The following is a 20,000-nucleotide window of genomic DNA, read 5'->3' as shown; positions in this document are numbered from 1 at the left end:
ACCCAAAAATCAATCAATAATCTTTGTATTCTATTTAGTTTCTAAAACATACTTTCTCCACCGGGAATTCTCGTTCACTCTAAAAGACGACATCTACGTGAGATATCAGTCATTCAAAGACCAAGCAGAGATGGAGCGAGAAATCCAGAAGATGCTGCCCTACAAAATAGACATCGGGGCTGTCTACACTCTCAAGCCTAAAGAACACAAGGCAGTAAAGGCAACGGCTTTTCAGCCGTTAGAGAAGGAGTTGGTGTTCGATATTGATATGACGGATTATGATGACGTTCGGACGTGTTGCAGGTTGGGTGAGGATGTGGGTGTGGTTTGAATGGGTGAGAGAGTGAGGTTGTTTGTGATTGGTTAGCGGGGCTGGTATATGTGTGAAGTGTTGGCCGTTGATGAAGGTGGCAGTTCGTATTATTGATTTGGCGTTGAAAGGTGGGATGGTGTGTGTGTGTGTGTGTGTGTGTGTGTGTGTGTGTGTGTGTGTGTGTGTGTGTGTGTGTGTGTGTGTGTGTGTGTGTCATTGTGTGTGTGTGTGTGTGTGTGTGTGTGTGTGTGTGTGTGTGTCACTGTGTGTGTGTGTGTGTGTCATTGTGTGTGTGTGTGTGTGTGTGTGTGTGTGTGTGTGTGTGTGTCACTGTGTGTGTGTGTGTGTGTGTGTGTGTGTGTGTGTGTCACTGTGTGTGTGTGTGTGTCACTGTGTGTGTGTGTGTGTGTGTGTGTGTGTGTGTGTGTCACTGTGTGTGTGTGTGTGTGTGTGTGTGTGTGTGTGTGTGTGTGTGTGTGTCACTGTGTGTGTTTGTGTGTGTGTGTGTGTGTGTGTGTGTGTGTGTGTGTGTGTGTCACTGTGTGTGTTTGTGTGTGTGTGTGTGTGTGTGTGTGTGTGTGTGTGTGTGTGTGTCACTGTGTGTGTGTGTGTGTGTTTGTGTGTGTGTGCGTGTCTGTTCTGGTCGGTAGACCTAAAATTGTTCTTTTACCAGATGACTTTGGATTTTCTCATTGTCTATGGGTGTACAGTGGTCGTCGTGGCGTCCACTGTTGGGTGTGTGATGACACAGCAAGGAAACTTTCATCAACAGCCAGATCAGCTATAGCAGAGTACTTGAGTGTAGTGAAGGGTGGCGAGAGTCAAGTGCGGAAGGTGCAGCTTCACAGTCCCCTTCACCCATCATTGCAGTGAGACATCGCAATACAATATTTGTTGACTTTAGTTTTTATGTGTTTTCAGTATTTTATGTCTCTGTTCACCTGTTTGTGCATGTCAGTGTGTTTGTCTGTCTGTCTGGCTGTCTCTCTGTCTCTCTGTCTGTCTGTCTCTCTGTCTGTCTCTCTCTCTCTGTCTCTCTGTCTGTCTGTCTCTCTATCTCTCTGTCTGTCTGTCTGTCTATGTGGTTGTCTGTCTGTCTGTTTGTCTGTCTGTTTGTGTGTCAACTTGTCTTTCTTTTAGTTTGTTTTCATCTTTTTTCTTACTTAGTTTGTCTCCTATCTGTCTATTTGTTTTGTGAGGGTTTTCTGATACGACGCATTGCCACCTATCAATTCTCATGCTAATTAATCTTTTTAAGGCGAGCTGAAGAAATTGTTAAAGACAAATTTAAAAAACTTGCACTAGAAAACCAAGACATACTGGGGATGCCAGAGCAAGCAGAGAAGGTTCTTGCTCTCATACCAGACACAAGTAAGTTGGAATGACACACACACACACACACACACACACACACACACACACACACACACACACACACACGCGCACACACACACGCACGCACACACACACACACACACACACACACACACACACACACACACACAGACGTCTCACCTGTTGAACACTTGGTGTGTACAAGGCTGCATCTGATAGCTAATAGTTGTGATATTTTTATTCATTGTAACATATATTATGGTTTATGCAGCTATTCAGGATGAAGTACGTCAGCGGTGGTCGAAAACACACAGAGTTACATCAGAACATCGATGGGAAGATGTGGTGGCCACACTAAAGTCTGCATCTGGTTCTCACAATGTAGACATTGTGGTTGCCAATTACAATAACTTTGTGATGAGTTTCTGTGCATAGAAATGGAAGTTGAATATTTGTCTGACAGAAATTATGTTTCAATATATTTATCCTCGATTGGATGTTAATGTTAGTAAAGGCATCAATCATTTGTTGAAGAGTCCGTTTTGTGTGCATCCAAAGACAGGTGAGTAAAAAGAGTAATAAGTTGTATTGAAGGGATGCATCTCACAATACATTAGACTATTGTATTGGAGGGATGCATCTCACAACGCGTAAACTCGTTTATTTAGAATAAACGAGGAGCTAACCAACCGTATGTAGCCAGCACAGACTAACAATCCTGTGGCGCCACACTAAAATAAATACAGTCAGTAAAACGCTTGCAAACAACAGTACAGATAGAACTATTGGTACACTAAGCAATATATAAGATAACTATCTATATCTAAGCTAATCTTACTTACTGTGTAATCTATTTTTAACAAGCCGTATTTTAAAAGAATGTTCAATTACAGTTTTGACAATATTGGACATGAGATGTTGTTGGTGTTTAGTTGGAATGTTTAGTAGATAAAAGAACTGCTGGAGACCAATGATGTTGATAAATCCTCTATAACCAACTTTAAGTTAATGTTGATCTGCTTGCATACAAATCCTTGCTCTTTGATGTTATTGACCAGTACCGCATGTCTATTTCGTTTGCGCTCATTTGCAGCATCAAAGTTTGTTTCATGACATATTGTCAGCTTGACAAATAAACTTTAATGGGATCCTTCCTCCATATAACAATATCTGGACGTTGAGAAGTGGCAATAATATGAGTAGGGAAATGAGTGGAACTATCCTTGTGGTTGGCATAAATTGAACATTGGGGGAAGATATTTTATGGCTTCTTTTAAAAAAGTAGAAGTAGAATAGCATCATGTCTTGTATTATAGTATCCATTGTATTGGAGGGATGCATCTCACAAGACACTAGTCTATTGTATTGGAGGGATGCATCTCATAATACACGTGTGTGTATTGTATTGGAGGGATGCATCTCCTAATACATTTTATTGTACACTCATTTATTGCATTATATAATGAGGAGCTACCAACTGCACATAGCCAACACAACCAATCCTGTAGCGCTACTCTAGAAACATGTACAGCTAGTGAAATGCTCAAATAGCAATACAGATATAAGTCCAAAAAAAGATAAAAAGATATATTGATGATGATCACCTGTACCATATGTCTCCGTGTAGGTCGTGTTTGTGTTCCCTTCGATGCAGACAACGTAGAAACTTTTGACCCATTTGCTGTCCCAACCATCAGGTAGGTAATCAAAGTAAAATGGCATATCATCAACACAAGTATGTTTTTAGTCAATTATGTTATGAGCTGGACCAAGTAGAGTCAGGGAAACGAGCAGGTAACACGATTTGTTGCTCATTGAATTGAAAATCATTTGCTAGTATATCATGTGTGTTGGGAGATTGGCGAACAACAAGTTTGAAAAAGAGTGTTGACGTTTTTGCGAGATTTCTACAGCATATGGAAAAAAGTTGGTCGCCAAAAAGGAAAGCAGCACAAGGTAGGAGAGCTGGTTTGATGGAAATATAGACTTGTAGACAAGTCGTCTTATTTTAGATGCATCAGGCGAGTGGTAGACTGGACACTCTGATGTCTATGCTAAACGATCTTGTAGGACAAGTTGTATAATACATTTACATGAAGTTGTCATCTGGTAATGGACAATATGTGATTGCATCTACTACAAGAAACGCATTGTGTTTGCTGTTAATTCGTCTTAAATTTTTTTACTTGTTGGGACTTCTTTCTCTTTGTAGAGAAACGTTGATAAGGGTTTTCATATACATACTTTGTCCTTCTATTGCAAATAAATTTACAAGCCTAGTCAAGCTAGTAGTCACTCAGAAAATTAGTTGAATTAATAACTACAAACAAAGTCCCTGTTTTAGACAAGTAGTGGTCTGGGAACTCGAGGCCGGCCTACAATGCACGTGACTTGTACACTAAAATTGTGTATGCGTGTTGTCAACTAGTATGCGCCTTTGAAATGTATGGACGGAGTCGTTCATTAGGACTGTTCAACAAATTGTTGTCCGTTGAAGCAGTTGGAGTGGGCGTGAACGCGCATCTGCTACATGACCGGAAGTTACTGCTCAAGTACGCAAGGAAAGTACAAATGGCTGCAGAGGACGACGAAATTTGTAGAGAACTATTGACATCTCCAAGAGCTCAAGTGTTACTTTTCCACCATCAAAAGCCTCTTTTGCAAAATAATCTGACGTCATTGATGGACATTAGTTGGCAGAATTTATTTTCTATTTTGGAAGATGATGATTTACGTCACTCGTGGAAGAACATATCCAACAGTTGCGTATTTCTAGGATACGATAGCAATGATCAGCCCCAATTCGCATCCGAGATGACTTGCAGCCAGTCTCAAGATCAAAAGTCGAGAATCGAACTAAAAGAAGAAAAGGAAAGATATGGAAAGAAATTTGATGGAATTTTTGTTGATCTCAGAACTGCTGGTTTGAGGACTTCAACAGGAACACTGAAGCAACTGAAACAGGTAATGTGTCCTACTGCACGTGTGTGGGTGTTTGTTGTATGTGTAACACGGTGTAGTATCTCGCAATTAATTAATTAATTAATTAATTTTAATTTATTAATTACTTTAAATTAATTAATTATTTTAAATTAATTATTTTTAATTTATTAGTTTACTTGCAGGCATATTCATTGTTGCAGTGGAATAGTAGTCATCGTTATTCTGCAAGGAGTGGACATGAGGTGAAACGGAAATTGTCTGGTCATTCGAAATTCTGCAGTCAAACCAATGAAACGGCATATCCGAATGTAAGTAACGTGTTGTTACTGACTCTGTCTGCTTTTGTCGATTGCAGTTTGTTTGTTTGTTTGTTTACTCACATGTTTGCTTGGCTGTTTGTATTTTATGTATGTATGTATGTATGTCTGTCTGCCTGCTTGTCTGTTTGCCTTGCCTGTCTGTCTATCTGTCTGTCTGTTTGTCTCTTTTGTATGTCAGTCGGCGTTTACATCATTAGTATCTCCGTACACTAGATCTCTTCTGTTGCCATCACATTGGTAACTCATGAAGATCATTGCCTTCTTGCTCGTCACACTCAATTTCCACCCGGCATGTACAGTGCTCTAGCAGGTTTTACTGCATTCGGAGAATCTGCAGAAGACACTGTGGAAAGAGAAGTTGCAGAAGAAGTCAATCTCTCAGTCACAAACATAAAGTACATCTCCAGTCAGCCGTGGCCGTTCCCTTCGCCCTCGTTAATGCTTGGCTTTCATGCGACTCTCAACACACAAATCTCGCCTTTTAGACATTCAATCGACGTTGATCATAACGAACTGGAAGACGCACGATGGTACAAACGACAAGACATACAGAGCGCAATTCTGACTTGGTCAGCAAAGTCACAGCTAAAATCAGATTTCATTGTGCCACCACCGTTTACCATCGCACATCAATTAATGAAGCACTGGGTGAACCAGCAACCGACATGATCACTGAACCACATGCATGCACATGTGTGGTCTTTCTTTTCACTAATCCTCAGTTGAATGACGACTAATTGTAATTTATGTTTAATTGAAGTGTCTGGTGATGTATTTTGGTATGTGAAATGATGGGGCTAAGTAACTCACGAGGTATAGAGTTTCTGTGGGGAGCCAAATTTTATGGTGCCATGCCAGGCCATGGCCTAACCACTTTTCACGAAGTGTACTTTCACCAGTCGACTATTTGACGCCTACTTCCGGTTTGGGCGTATAAATGCATATGATTAAATAGGTAATATATTTATCAGAGACAACGGACATGACTGATTCCCTCAATCTAGAAAAAGTTTCGAATGACTTTGTAGCTAGAAGGGAGGAACAACTTAGGCTGTTTGGTGGTTACTGTCAACAGCTGAAAGTAAATCACGTGACGTGTTAGGACCACGCCTCTTAGCGCGCGTTAGGACTGATCACATTTACTGCTTCCGCCATGTTCTATTAGCCTCGCAAGCCAGGCTCTTCCGCGCAGTCGCTGAGCTAACCGCACGTGAATCACACGAGGAGGAGGAGCTTTTACTTGTCAGTAGGAACGAGGTCAGATGGTTGTGCTAATGTCTACAGACTATGTAGCCGTGGTATAGCTTCCTGCACGTGATGGGTGGAGAGTAGGAGGAGCAATCTCAAGAAATGCTTCTGCTCTCCTCATACTCTCTACCCATCACACGCAGAGAGTGTGCAGTCTGGTATACATGATCAAGAGTCGTACAAGATTCACAACTGATTGAGCACATGCCACTTGCGTCACATTCACAGTAAACCTTAATGTGTTAGCGTGAATCAATTACCAGTTCCTGTTCTACAGACAAGTGAAGTCATCAGTTACCAACTGCGTTTACACACTGTGGCAGTCCCAACCCAATAATACCTCAAACCAAGAAAGACAACAATGCAAATGCTGGGTGGGCAAAGAACACCCAACATGGGAAGTAACCACAGCCACCATAAGCCACCATCATATTCAACTTTTAGTGTATTTAGCTAATTCCGCATGTAGCTTACATATAGTCATGAGTATCGTTAGTATCAAAAGATAGACTTGTTTCATACAAACACCCATAGGTTAGGGTATATACAGCTCAGAACACCTTATAACACGCATCATAATAATAACGTATAAAATAGCAGCATGTGGATAGCTCTCAGTGCTTATCAACTGTGACAATTACACAAGATACGAACTGCATGTTATGGCTGCTGGAGCACTCTGCAAACGTCGTCCACAGTACTGAGACCTTCGAGAAACGGAATCAGCTCCAGTAATTCTTTGTCTTCTTGGTCGTCAAACCATGACAAGACAGGAACCTGTGAAGAGAAGAGTACGACAGTGTAAACATGACGTACGTACACAAGATGTGTGCAGGGACTTGGAGCAGTCCATGCATCATGTATTGAATACTATGCAATGCAATGCTGTCGTTTATCTACAGATTTGTATGTGCATGTGTTGTGTGATCTGGTAGTCAAGGATTAAGGGCACATAAACATTTATTTAACCTGAAGTGTAAACAGGCTTTGGGCATATTGGGTTCCCTCACCATTATCCCATACGAATCCAGTGGATACTGTCAATACCACCAGACCTCACAACTTTTCTTCGCACCAAATCGTGAGACTGTCTTTTGAAAATGACCACACCCATAAAACTTGTCCAAAGTAGGCGTGGCTTATCATTCTGCGTCAGATTTCTGTGCAAAACAGCTTACTTGTTGGCCTCACTTTACGTTTCTGCGCGCCAAGGGTTCACCTTAAACGTTACTTTTACTGCAGTAGATTCCCCGGATACCTCAGATACAAGCAAGTACATCCGTTTCTAGCTTCTAGTTCAAAGAATCTGGTAAGTTCGGAGACGGGGCTAACAGGTCTGACTGTCAGAGTGTCTTGTGTCAGAGTGTCTTGTGGTAGGCTTGTCGGGAGAAAGGACTGGCAATCGTGAGAATTGGGCACAAATCGTGAGATCGTGAGACATTCCCGTAGATCGCGAGTCTCACGACGAAACAGTGAGAGTTGAGAGGTCTGCTCCACATACTTACTTAATCACACAGTGGGACCTAATATTGTTTCTTGCCTCCTGCATTACAGTATGGTAGTGTACCTGTACAGTACGTATAAAGTACAGTATGATGCACAGTGTAACTCAAGTCCTGTACAGTATGATGTACCTGTACACTGTTTCTACCAATAGTAGTGAGACATTCACTTCACAATTCAGTCTGCATACTGAACTGTACAGAAAATCTACCGGGTTATCTAACTTGTTGAGATTACAAATCCTAGTCGGCACCCTGATTTGCTACAATCAGTTATTGTCATGTTATCAATCGGCTAAAATCACAGTGTGTGTTTTGTGGATGCTACATGAACCATGACAGTAAGGCAGGTAACCCACAGTTAGTTGCTGCTATGCGTCTGTCTGTCCATTTGTCTGTCTGTCTGTCTGTCTGCCTGTCTGTCTGCCCGTCTGTCTGTCTGTGTTTGTCTGTCTGCCTGTCTGTCTATTGGTCTGTCTGTCTGTCTGTCTGTCTGTCTGCCTACCTGCCTACCCATAACACAACTGTGTGTGAGGAAATTCTTCCTGCCTTCATGGTCACCCAATATTTCCACACTCTGACATGCAAGATCACAAACATCATATGCTTCTGTGATGTTACTTAGGGCAGTGACACAAATCAAATAAACATGGAAGGCCCATCAATGCATGCTTGCTGCTCTTAGTTTGCATTTACATGCATGCATTACTTATAATGACTCAAGGACGTCTAGCTACGTTGCTTGAAACTACAAGTTTTCCTACCGCATTTTGTGGATGAAAAATGTATGAAGCGGGTGAGTTGTCAATGATAATAGTTGATTTCAACGATCGACCCAAGCGACTTAGATCCTGTTGTAAAATACAACATAAATGAGCATGTTTTTTCTTTGACTAGATCGCTGCTAGAGAACCTTGACGTAATTCCCTCTGTGAAATACACAAGCCTCTCTGAAGAGTCTCGCACGGAAGCAGCCATACTTGTCCAGCAAGTCAGACACAGGATCAGCATACTGGAAATCACATCAGATTACAGTCAGTGTGTTAGTGTACACGATACAATATTAACATGTAATTAGATATTACAACAAATGATACACACTGGACACACAGAAAGACAGATGCACTGACAGACAAGACCAACACACATACATGCATACAGAGACAAGCGGACACATGTGCACACACTCAAACACACACACACACACACACACACACACACACACACACACACACACACACACACACACCCTAGATAATCATGTCTCATTAAATGAGACATGGGACATGCACACAGGCATACATCAGTGTCAGATAGACAATCGGCTTCTTACCTTAGCAAGACTAGCAGTAAATAAAACGCATTCAAACAATTCCCCCATTCGTTTTAAGAACTCATCTACATATGGCCTCTTGAGAACATAAACCTGCGATCGGCACATTATGATGTGACACCACATGTGAAGCTGTATAAGCCCCCAATGCTCACCTGATGTACAGTACCATCAATTTCAACAGGAACAATGAAGTCAGCATTGGGGACAGGCTACATGATCACACAAAACACCAACTAAATGTAATGTATTGTAGCAATTTTACAACAAACAATTAACTTCCTGCTGAGATCTGTCTAGCATGCATACGCAAAATTAGCATGTCATAAAGCCATCCATAGTACTGTGTTTACACAGACAGACAGACAGAGACAGATACAGACAGATACAGACAGACACAGACAGACAGACACGGACAGACAGACACGGACAGACAGACAGACAGACAGACACGGACAGACAGACAGTCAGACAGACAGATACAGACAGACAGACAGACGGATGGACAGACAGAGAAAAAGGAGGACAAACATATACAACATCGAGAAATCCTAAACCTCTACTATAAAATGCATGTTTGAAAATACACTGAAAGTTTCAAAGTGTAACTCTATGATCATGTCATGATCTTCTGGGCTTCTACATACTACTGTCCAGAAACTCAAAACAGATGCCATAAGGTTTCACGCATTAGGATGTCTAATACTGTACTGTACGTCATATGGTAGGGATGACAATTACTCTATCTCCTTACAGACACAGATCACACCATCAACATCAACATCATGCAACAAATAAATGCCCTCCCTTGTGAGTTAGTAACAGTAGAGTGTTTTTAGTAGAGGCAAAACATCAAGAGCTGCTGCCTCCGGCAATTCCATTTGTAAAAACGTTACCTGGCATAAAGATGATTTTATACCACGCACTATTGCCTGAGGGTTTACATATCAACTTCTTGCTATTATCACATGCAGCTAGCCACAAGAAGACACCTACAGCAACCCTCCTCGACACAACTGCTATCCTTCATCTAAAGTCGCATATTATCATTAGACTACAACAAACAAGTGCAAATGTGTGTTTGCCTAATGGAATTATCAGATTGAGGAGGCGTGACGGCGGGTAGTAAAACGCCTCGCATCTTCTAGGAAAACTACCTCTTCTATTTGTCAGCAATTTTACGCTCTCTACGACGCGACCCGACGTCTAAAATCTCCTCGATTTACCCGCCAGTTGCCCACACCCGTTCCACTTCCGTGTATCTCACATCCGGGAAATCACATAACTTTGTTTTTCCAGTGTCAGCTGGTCAAGCCACAAGCATATACGACACTTACTTTAAACGAGCTGTGTACGAGTGTCTCATCTAAATCAATCACCAAACACTTCCGCCGTCTATCCTGCGCCGCCGGAGCTGGAAGCAAATACTTTCCCGGGGGCAACTGAGAATCACAACAACAACAAAAAACATGAATCCCGATACATCCAGTCACTACAACTATTTATCCAGGCCTTCAACGCGACATCCGAACCGTCTCACAACGCAACACTCTCACGCGACCACGCCCACGTCACCACGCCCTCATTGTCCACAAAATATCATCCCGATTACCTTCGGAGACGGCGGAGTCTCACTAAACGACGAAGTTTTCGGCCGACCACGAAAGCAACAGAAGAGCGTCGACAAGAAACCCCGACTGCGTGTCTTAACAGGCACCGGCGTCGCATTGATGCTTCCTAGAGAGAGAAAGAGATGACAACGCTTTGCAAATTGCACGCGAAAATGAGGTCGATCTGGTTTGAAACGGTTGGATGAGAGTGCGAGATGTAGTAGGCGCCGTGTGGCGCAGTTTGTCGCTCGCAGGGTGGCAGGAAACCCCACAGGAAGAGAAAACTTGTGGCGCTTACCGTTGGGCGAGGAGAGAAATCCGTGCAGAGGCTCGTCGTCCTTCGAAACTTGCGTTATCACGTCCATTTGGAGGACAGATGGAGGGGATGCGGATCGGCGTGTCGATTTGGGACGCTGTCGAAGCGGACGGCGAGAACGGGGCTGCCTGACGAGAAGCCAATTGTTTGGTGGGAATGCCCACACGTCACGTGACGACACACGATAGTGTATATTTCGCATTCCTTGCCTTGAGGTCCCAGAGTTTCGTGCGCGAGCGATTATAAGATATTTGTTTTTAATTAATTCTTTTTCTAAAAAGGTTATATTTTTATTGAAATTTGTTTTTTGTTTGTCTGTGAGCAGCATTACTCAAAAACGTGTGGATGGATTTTTATGAAATTTTGCAGGATGATGGAACTTTGATAGCGAAACAGTCGACCTAGCTTTGACTAATCCAGATCTGGGTCCCCTCTTGAGGGGTCGACTTCTCTAGCATTTTTTGACAAAAGTGAGAATGATGTCAATTAAACGGTATGTGTACATGCTAAGGTAAAGACCAATTTCGCTGGGCTGGTCACATGTCTCGAATGCCTAATGATAGAATTCCCAGACAACTCCTTTTTGGTCAACTGGAACAGGGCCATCGTCATCAAGGTGGTCCTAAATTACGTTATAAAGATTCTATCAAGGCTAATATGAAATCTTGTGGGATTGACTTCCTGCATTTTGAGAAACTATCCAGTGATAGAACAAACTGGAGATCTCTCTGCCATTCATCACTCCAACAGTTTGAAGAAAATCGTATTAGACATCTTCAAGCTCAACGTCAGAAACGGAAAGAACAAATTGTTCCTACCAACAAGTCATTTGTTTGTCAATCTTGTGGAAAGGAATGCCGTTCAAAAGCAGGTGTTAAATCCCACCAGAGACACAGAGGACACTAAAGAGAGTCATCACTGTTATCAGTGGACATGCCATCATGTGAAAGGTAAAGACAAAGCCTTTCGAGTAGTTGCCTTGGAAACAATTGTTAAACCGTTTTATGATACATGATATACAAACAAACGCCAAGCTTTGTAGATATTATACTATAGCTCATTACACTAGTCATCAGCTAAATATGTGGAAGAATTAAAAAGTTATATTCATTCTCGCCGCAAGTTGTCCAATCGAGCTTGAAGGTCAGAGTCGTCATCTGCAGCAGCAGCAGCCGCAGCCTGAGGAGCTGCTTTGGATTTAGCTTGGAGTGGGCCACCCGTAGAAGGAAGGTCAGACAACTAAAAGAGATCATCATCAATGGAGGTCTTATTCGATTCCAGAAATAGCGTACAGAAGACACAGCCAAACGTCCAGCATTTACACAAATGAATGACAGGAAAACAGAGACAGACAGACAGACAGACAGACAGACAATTTAGGTATGAACATGGTTACTGTATATGAGAAGTTGCATATACATACCATGTCTGCCAGGTTGAGCCCCAGTTCATCAAAAACTTGCTGAACAATAGCATCACTATAATGAATGTAAAACAGTATTTAATTAACAGAGAACTACTATAGTATACCCTTAGCCCAAATATCCGGGCCTCGGGTAAAGAGCTTCATTTGCTAACACATCAGACTAAAATTCTGGAGGAATGCATCTAGACTATTCAATTGTGTTGGAGGGATGCATCTCACAATACATTACTATTGTATTGGAGGGGTGCATCTCATAATACACTAGACTATTGTGTTGGAAGGATGCATCTCTGAATACATTAGCTACACTGTCGTATTGAAGGAATGCATCTCCCATATTAGAATGCAACAAAACCAGTCTTACCCTTCTTCCTCATCATCTTCCTCTCCAATCACATCATCCACAGCATCACTCATCATCTCCTCTTTCATGTCCATGATCTCGGACTGTTTCTCAAATTCCATCATAATCTTCTGTATTTCTGGAAGATTCATCTTCTTGTTCATCGTGGCCATAGCCTGTTACAAAGACTCGATAAAATGTCATGAATTTATTTCATCCCTAAGTAGAAAGAACCTTTGAGACGCCCTTCATGGCTTTAGCCATTGATGCTGTCGATCTCATAGTCTAGAATTAAAAGCAATGATTTGGTGCAATTTGATTAGTAGGAGATTTCAGAGTTGTCAGACAAAAGCTTATTGTACACAGGCAGTCATGCAAGGAGACACAGACACACGTGGACAGAACCAACATGACTTGGAGGTATGGGGCAGAGGTGCAGCAAGTAGCTAGTGGACACAGAAGATGTTGGATGTGGGAAGGGATACTTGACATTGTTGGACTGATGAGACAAACATACAGACAGACAGACATACAGACAGACAGACAAAGAGATGAACAGACAGACAGACGTACACACAGACAGACGTACACACAGACAGACAGATAGAAATACATACATACATACAGACAGACAGACAGACTCATAGGATGATGAACAATCGCAAGAGAAGCACGTCTTCTCGCCTGTATTTTCAGTGAGACAGCCTGAATGTTCGCCTTCATCAAAATGAATTTCTTAACATACCGCCGGGTTCTCACTAAATCTTTCGCCATGATTTTCACAGCTTCCTAGTCAGCAAACGCATACGGTCAGCGTGTGTAACCGGAAATGACGTCACCACTCACCATTTGTCCTTGTTTCGCCATTTTCTTGATATCAGCAATGACCTTCTTCTCTTGTGTCTCTAACTTGCTTCTCTCCCGATCCAGTTCTCTACACAAATCTTCAAAATGCGATCAGGAAAGAAGAACTAGAGGAATGACCTGATTGTCTTATTGAGAGCGCGCTGGTTCTGTTTCAGGATTTCTTCGGGCGTCTTTCTCCTCCCAAACAACCATGACATGACGGCTAGATGTGCTGACTATTGAGAGAAAAGAGATCTTGTGACAACTGATGTCACTCGTTGATTTCAATCGACATTTTGATATCATCATCAGACACTATTGGAGTTGCAACCATTGCACGTAGGTAGCTACTGAGCATTGAGAGAAGGAGATACACAAAGACATAGAAGGACAGACAAACGAATAGGCAGACAGACATACGGATAGACCTATTTCAATTTGTGAATTTCTCAAAGCAAAATTGTATGGCACAACTGTTTGCTTTTGTTCTCATGTTTGTCCACATAGTTTCTGATTTTGCATTACTGCTGTATTTTTGGACAACTAGGGCAGCGGCTGTTAAGTGTTTTAGCTTGATTGAAACTCGTCTTTAGCTAGCAGACAGATAAGCAGACAGACAGACAGACAGACAGACAGACAGACAGATTTGTTTTATTGTCATCAAACGTCACTACTTACATCACTTGCTGCAGTACTAAAAGTTCTACTCTCCTACTGTTCTTCGTTTTAATTAATGAATAGAACTATGAAAGACAGACAGACAGACACACACACACACACACACACACACACACACACACACACACACACACACACACACACACACACACACACACACACACACACACACACACACACACACACACACACACACACACACACACACAGAGAGACACAGACACAGACACAGACACAGACACAGACACACACACACACACACACGCACACACACACACACACACACAGACAGACACACACACACACACACACACACACACACACACACGCACACACGCACACACACACACACACACACACACACACACACACACACACACACACACACGATAGCAATTTGTTTATATATTGCTAGCTAGCTACACGTTCTAACATCTAACTCAAAAGTCATCATCATTGGTCTAAGGTTTCAAATTGGCTGTTTCTGGATAAAGTTTGATATTAATTAAATGACTCAACTTTGCAACAGTGGCCGTCAGGTAGTCACACATTGTACGTATATTAGTACACTAAAATCGGTATCACTCATCAACAATTTATGTATTCTAGATGTACAACACATTTCACTAAGAGTAGATATACTCTGTCTGTACAACCAAACGTTTCTTCATTCCCAGAGGTCTTCAGATCGTCCAAATTTGAATATCAGTGATCTGAAAGGAGAACAAGATCAATCCGAGCGGTGGTGTCTACCAGTAATGATGTTAGCTCACCCGATAAATATGAAGAGGTTCTGCAACATGACTGCAACACCCGGCCACACAGCATCATTATCGATACAGTGTGATGGAGTTGATGTCGATGAATAAGTTCCAGGGGTTGTTGTTGTGAGGTTCGTGTTATTGGTTATTGTATGATTTGTGATTGTTTGATGGGTTGGCGAAGAGCAGTGAGAATGAGAAGCTATAATAAACCACAACTGAAAAACAATCAAACAAAGGAACCCAAAGAGCTGATACAACTTCTTTGGGCTTGAGGGTGAGCGATGTGTCTCTCTTACAATAATCCAGCATACTACAGTGTGTTGTGGATGCATCCCTCCAATACAATAGTCTAGTGAATTGTGAGATGCATCCCTCCAATACAACATTACAAAACACAGAGCATATTGTTAACACTCTTCTTTTTGCTGACGACTTAACTCTTCTCGCCAGAAATTCCAAGAACCTACAAACCCTCTGCGACATCGTGTCCAAGTGGTGTTGTTGGTCACAACTGTCCATCAAGCCTTCAAAATGTTCATCGCTCAGTTTATCGTTCAAGCCGTCTTACCATGCCCGTGACCCTGCCGTTTCTGTTTCTGGTTCTTCAATTCCATTTCTTGGTGAGGACACCTTCAAGTTTTTGGGAATGCCAGTAAATGGGAAGTTGAGCACTGTGTCTTTCAAGGAATCACTAAAGGCTAAAGTTCGTCAACTAATGGAAAAAGTTGATTCTTGTCTGCTTAGCTGTTGCCGAAAACTCAAACTTTACAGTCAAGGAGTGTTTCCTAGGCTCGCTTGGTCACTGTCTTTAGTACCACTGGCTCCCAGTTGGGTTAGAACAGACGTGGACAGCATAGTGACTTACTTCTTGAAGAAATGGACGAAACTACCCAGATCCGCATGCACTGTTCGTTTATATTTGGAAAAGTCCAAAGGTGGTCTTGGCCTTCCTTGTCTTTCGCACTGCTCCTCAAAATTTCAGGCATCTAAATCTGCTCGTTTTTTGACCTCATCTGATAACACAATCCGGTACCTGGCAACAAAAGCTGCTGTGAATGGGTTTCACCCTGAGAGATTTTCTTCAGTTAGAGAAGGACTTGTTTCTTTATCAGACTCACCTGGACTGTCAGGCTCGTCGCTTGGTGAAAAGACCAAAAACAGACTTGACAAGAACTTTCAGCAGCATCTTCTGGAGACACTGCAGAGCCGCAAAGTGCAAGGAGCGACAAGCCGGATTGACAATTCTGCGGCAGATTTATGGTCAAAAGTTGTTTACAGTTTAACATCAGAACATTTCTCTTTCATTCTAAATGCTGTCTCGGAGTCATTACCAACGAATGCCAATCTTCTGCTGTGGAAGAAGAGAACAAATGATGGATGTCCACTCTGCCATAAACGACAGACTCTTCTACACGTTCTAAATAATTGTTCTGTTCTCCTTAAGAGAGGCTGTTATAATACCCGGCACGACGCTGTTCTCAAGATAATCTACGACACCATCTCTCAGAATACGTCCACCAGTAATTACAACGTTTTCGCTGATCTTGCCTGCAGCACTGTTCCATTTCCAACAGACATCGTTGTGACCACCAAAAGACCTGACGTCATTCTATGGAACGACGTGGTACAGAGAATTTACCTAGTAGAACTTACTGTCTGTCATGAGTCCAACTTCGATGCAGCTGACGAAAGAAAAACTGCAAGATATTACGACCTAGTGCAGTCTCTGTCAGAAAAGAGATATCTCGTAAAGCAATTTAACCTTCTCGTTGGATCGAGAGGTTTTATTCATAATGCCAATTTGAATTCTCTGTGCACGGAACTACGTATACCAGCTAGGACAAAGGAGAACATGTGTCTTCAGATTATCAAGACTGTCATGGAAGAGTCATTTAAAATCTGGATCAAGAGGAACAGTTCATAGCCTTGTTACTGTGTTTAATTAATGGTTAACTTAGTCTTCTCTTTTACTTTAGTCTTGCTGTGCTAGCCAACTTCGTTGTAGCTAGTCTAGAGCTCTTAGCTGCTGTCCCATATGTCGCCACGGGATTGTTAACCGTGTTGGACAGGGGTTGCTAGCTGCTCCCCATTTGTTTATTTATTTCAATAAATGGGTTTGACCATGTATCGTGAGATGCATCCCTCCAATACAATAGTCTAATGTATCGTGAGATGCATCCCTCCAATAGTTTATCCAAGGCTCAGTCTTTCTGCTATTGAAGCAAACAAGCTCTATAAGAAAATTTTTTGGGTCTTTCTCTAAGTCATTGTTAGAGGATGAAATGTCGAATGTTGCTCCTAACTTTTCTGCTGAAGAAGCATATCAATTTTTCTCATCAACTTATTCCAAACCATCAGATGTTTCAACTCATCCATTTTCATCAGATTCTTGTACACCTAACTGTCAGAGAAATCATTTGACATTCGTCCGATATCATATGAAGAAGTGTACAAGAAAATTAGATCAACTAGGAACTACTCTGCTCCTAGTCCACTCGATTGGATTTCCTACATTGTTCTTAAGAAATGTGAATCTCTAATTCCAGCTCTCTTGGCCCTTTTTTAACAATTGCTGGTTGTCCTGCACAGTACTATTACCTGGGTTTGGAATGATATCTCAAATTGTACCAACATTTGCGGCAAAGAACCAAATATTTGGGTATTTAGGAATGGTTTATGCAATGTTATCAATTGGAATATTAGGTTTTATTGTTTCAGCTCATCACATGTATACGGTAGGGATGGATGTCGATACTACGGCCTATTTCACAGCGGCAACTATGATAATAGCCGTACCTGTTATACGTCTCATCCCTAAATCTAGTGCAACAGAAAGTCCATCAGATCCAGCTAAACCTATTGCATTGACACCATGTATTAGTAAAATCTATACTACAATCCTAAAAGATTGTTGGTGTGACTTCCTGTTACAAAATAGCTTAATGAATACTTGTATTCAAAAAGCTTTCTTCCTGGTGTCAGTGGCACACATGATCATCATTTCAAACTATGGTCTGCTTTTTTGGATTCTAAGAGAAATAGACACACTCTATCTGTCTGTTGGCTGGATTTTGCCAATGCATATGGTTCGGTGCCTCACTGGTTGATCAAACAAAGTTTCAAACAACATCATGTTCCTTTAAATGGTTGTTGAAAATCTCTACTCTGATTTGCAAGTGACGGTAACTACAAAGAGATGGTCTACTTCACTACTTCCTTGTAAGATTGGAGTGTTTCAGGGTGATCCATTTTCATTGATTGTTATTAACACAGTTATTAACACCCTTGCAATTCAACTTAAACAAGTTACACCAGCACTTGGTTACAGACTGAATAGATCAGCTTATGTGATAGATGCCCTTCTATTTGCCGATGATGTGACTTTGTCCAAGGGCCTGCAGAAACTTTGTGATATAGTGTCCAAATGGTGTCAATGGTCAATCATAGTCATCAAGGTGCCAAAATGTAGTTGCTTGAAATTGTCATATCAAACTAAATGTCACAACCATCACCCATCTATCTCAATATGTGGGCAGACCATTCCCTTCCTTGGCAATAAGACCTTCAAAATTTCTGTGAATGCCTATAAATGGTGATTTAACATCTAATGAATACAAGATCTTTTTGAAAAATAAAGTTGAAGAATTGATGAAGAAACTTGACTCTTGCCCTATCATATCCAAAGGAAACTGATAGTATACCATCATGGTGTCTATCCAAGACTCACACGGTTTCTCTGTCTGCTGCCACTAGCCCCAAGTTGGATGAAGGCAACACTTGACAACATCATAACTTTTTATCTAAAGAAATGGTGCAAATGACATAGTTCTGCTTGTTCAGCTCAACTGTATTTGGATATCTCCAAAGGAGGCTTAGGATTGCCTCATTTATCCAATGCAGCTATTCAATTGCAATCTGCCAAACGTGCTCGGTTGGTTCTTAACATCTAAAGATGGCTGCGTCAGATCATTGGCAACGAAGAAAGCTACTAACAACTCTCATCCTGAAAGATTTTCTTGTTTCAGAGAAGGACTAAAGTCATTACAAAACCATCCATTATTGTCGTCCAGATCACTCGAACAGAAAACTAAATTTGAGCTAAAAGAAGACCAACAACTTTGAACAAACTAAACAGTACAAAAATTCAAGGATTTACCAGCAGACTAAACAATTCTGCACCAGATATGTGAACAAAGTGCGTTAGTAATTTACCATCAAGTCAACTATCGTTTATCATGAATGCTACCAATGAAACTTTACCATCAAATGCCAACTTAGTCCTAAGGAAAAAGAGAACCTGTGACAAATGCCCGCTATGTCAAAGAAGACAAACGATTCTCCATGTACTGAACAACTGTGAAGTTTTAGTGAGAAATGGATACTATAATACAAGACATGATGCTATTCTCCATCTACTTTTAAAAGAAGCAATAAAATATCTTCCCCCAATGTTCAACATTTATGCCGGCCACAAGGATAGTTCCACTCATTCCCTACTCATATTATTGCCACTTCTCAAAGTCCTGATATTGTTATATGGAGGAAGGATCCCATTAAAGTTTATTTGTCGAGCTGACAATATGTCATGAAACAAACTTTGATGCTGCAAATGAGTGTAAACAAAATAGATACGCAGAACTGGTCAATAACATCAAAGAGCAAGGATTTGTATGCAAGCAGATCAACCTTGAAGTTGGTTCTAGAGAATTTATTAACATCATTGGTCTCCAGCAGTTCTTTCATCTACTAAATATTCCAACTAAACACCAACAACATCTCATGTCCAATATTGTCAAAACTGTAATTGGACATTCTTTTAAAATATGGCTTGTTAGAAATAGATTACATAGTAAGTAAGATTACCAACAGTTCTATCTGTACTGTTGTTTGCAAGCGGTTTAGTGACTGTATCTATTTTTAGTGCAGCGCCACAGGATTGTTAGTCTGTGCTGGCTACATACGGTTGGTTAGCTCCTCATTTATTCTAAATGAATCAGTCTACACTGTGTATTGTGAGATGCAT

The 20,000-nt window shown here is 41.4% G+C and overlaps 5 protein-coding genes across 7 annotated transcripts in view; 2 read left to right on the top strand and 3 right to left on the bottom strand.

Moving 5' to 3' along the window:
• LOC134193610 (DNA primase small subunit-like) overlaps positions 1–3,932 on the top strand; it is a 6,572-nt gene extending 2,640 nt beyond the window's left edge. The window contains exons 2-11 of the mRNA XM_062662445.1: positions 39–303; positions 368–441; positions 987–1,182; positions 1,572–1,684; positions 1,920–2,029; positions 2,084–2,210; positions 3,276–3,345; positions 3,396–3,442; positions 3,506–3,604; positions 3,661–3,932. Of these exons, the coding sequence (XP_062518429.1) occupies positions 39–303; positions 368–441; positions 987–1,182; positions 1,572–1,684; positions 1,920–2,029; positions 2,084–2,210; positions 3,276–3,345; positions 3,396–3,442; positions 3,506–3,604; positions 3,661–3,680 (1,121 nt within the window). The 3' untranslated portion in view covers positions 3,681–3,932. The remainder of the gene's footprint in view (positions 1–38; positions 304–367; positions 442–986; positions 1,183–1,571; positions 1,685–1,919; positions 2,030–2,083; positions 2,211–3,275; positions 3,346–3,395; positions 3,443–3,505; positions 3,605–3,660) is intronic.
• A 108-nt stretch (positions 3,933–4,040) lies between these two features.
• LOC134193611 (NAD(P)H pyrophosphatase NUDT13, mitochondrial-like) lies at positions 4,041–5,834 on the top strand. 2 transcript variants are annotated; one of them, XM_062662447.1, is made up of 3 exons: positions 4,041–4,612; positions 4,792–4,899; positions 5,125–5,834. In XM_062662447.1, exons 1-3 carry the CDS (start codon positions 4,091–4,093, stop codon positions 5,578–5,580), a joined length of 1,086 nt encoding a protein of 361 aa, XP_062518431.1. In that variant the 5' UTR covers positions 4,041–4,090; the 3' UTR covers positions 5,581–5,834. The 2 variants fall into 2 exon arrangements, with proteins under 2 accessions (XP_062518431.1, XP_062518430.1); XM_062662446.1 differs by having other exon boundaries at positions 4,774–4,899; positions 5,125–5,832.
• Positions 5,835–6,586: 752 nt separating this feature from the next.
• LOC134193613 (CTD small phosphatase-like protein) lies at positions 6,587–11,072 on the bottom strand. The gene is made up of 8 exons (XM_062662448.1): positions 10,903–11,072; positions 10,607–10,731; positions 10,332–10,436; positions 9,150–9,206; positions 8,995–9,087; positions 8,575–8,673; positions 8,426–8,512; positions 6,587–6,936 (listed from the first exon to the last, which is right to left on the bottom strand). The coding sequence occupies exons 1-8, from the start codon at positions 10,967–10,969 to the stop codon at positions 6,820–6,822; spliced, it is 750 nt and encodes a 249-aa protein (XP_062518432.1). The 5' UTR covers positions 10,970–11,072; the 3' UTR covers positions 6,587–6,819.
• Positions 11,073–11,894: 822 nt separating this feature from the next.
• LOC134193807 (charged multivesicular body protein 2a-like) lies at positions 11,895–13,808 on the bottom strand. The gene is made up of 7 exons (XM_062662646.1): positions 13,674–13,808; positions 13,536–13,623; positions 13,374–13,478; positions 12,924–12,974; positions 12,711–12,865; positions 12,344–12,398; positions 11,895–12,159 (listed from the first exon to the last, which is right to left on the bottom strand). The coding sequence occupies exons 1-7, from the start codon at positions 13,751–13,753 to the stop codon at positions 12,028–12,030; spliced, it is 666 nt and encodes a 221-aa protein (XP_062518630.1). The 5' UTR covers positions 13,754–13,808; the 3' UTR covers positions 11,895–12,027.
• Positions 13,809–14,748: 940 nt separating this feature from the next.
• LOC134193815 (transmembrane protein 50A-like) overlaps positions 14,749–20,000 on the bottom strand; it is a 6,506-nt gene continuing 1,254 nt past the window's right edge. Inside the window, exons 5-6 of one of the 2 annotated variants that reach the window (XM_062662654.1) lie at positions 14,987–15,176; positions 14,749–14,926 (exon numbers count right to left, since the gene is read on the bottom strand). In XM_062662654.1, the coding sequence (XP_062518638.1) occupies positions 14,881–14,926; positions 14,987–15,176 (236 nt within the window). In that variant the 3' untranslated portion in view covers positions 14,749–14,880. Of the gene's footprint in view, positions 14,927–14,986; positions 15,177–17,513; positions 19,076–20,000 lie in introns of those variants that run through there. The other variant, XM_062662655.1, reaches the window with a different exon arrangement.

The sequence above is a fragment of the Corticium candelabrum genome, chromosome 18, assembly GCF_963422355.1.
Source record: "Corticium candelabrum chromosome 18, ooCorCand1.1, whole genome shotgun sequence".
Taxonomy (NCBI): Eukaryota; Metazoa; Porifera; class Homoscleromorpha; order Homosclerophorida; family Plakinidae; genus Corticium; species Corticium candelabrum.
Note: the sequence above shows the minus strand (reverse complement) of the source record. Positions and strands in the feature narration are given on the sequence as shown.

Bases quoted from the DNA above. Each gene is read 5' to 3' on its own strand.
- LOC134193611 (XM_062662446.1), top strand. From the start codon at position 4,091: ATGTATGGACGGAGTCGTTCATTAGGACTGTTCAACAAATTGTTGTCC. The intron at 4,613-4,773 runs GTAATGTGTCCT...GTTTACTTGCAG, and splicing joins CACTGAAGCAACTGAAACAG to GCATATTCATTGTTGCAGTG. The intron at 4,900-5,124 runs GTAAGTAACGTG...TCCGTACACTAG, and splicing joins ATGAAACGGCATATCCGAAT to ATCTCTTCTGTTGCCATCAC.
- LOC134193613 (XM_062662448.1), bottom strand. From the start codon at position 10,969: ATGGACGTGATAACGCAAGTTTCGAAGGACGACGAGCCTCTGCACGGA. The intron at 9,207-10,331 runs GTAAGTGTCGTA...GTGATCATGTAG, and splicing joins TCGTACACAGCTCGTTTAAA to CCTGTCCCCAATGCTGACTT. The intron at 6,937-8,425 runs GTAGGAAAACTT...TTCTCTTCACAG, and splicing joins TTTTTCATCCACAAAATGCG to GTTCCTGTCTTGTCATGGTT.
- LOC134193807 (XM_062662646.1), bottom strand. From the start codon at position 13,753: ATGTCATGGTTGTTTGGGAGGAGAAAGACGCCCGAAGAAATCCTGAAA. The intron at 13,624-13,673 runs GTCATTCCTCTA...AGATTTGTGTAG, and splicing joins GCTCTCAATAAGACAATCAG to AGAACTGGATCGGGAGAGAA. The intron at 12,866-12,923 runs GTTCTTTCTACT...TCTTTGTAACAG, and splicing joins CCATGAAGGGCGTCTCAAAG to GCTATGGCCACGATGAACAA.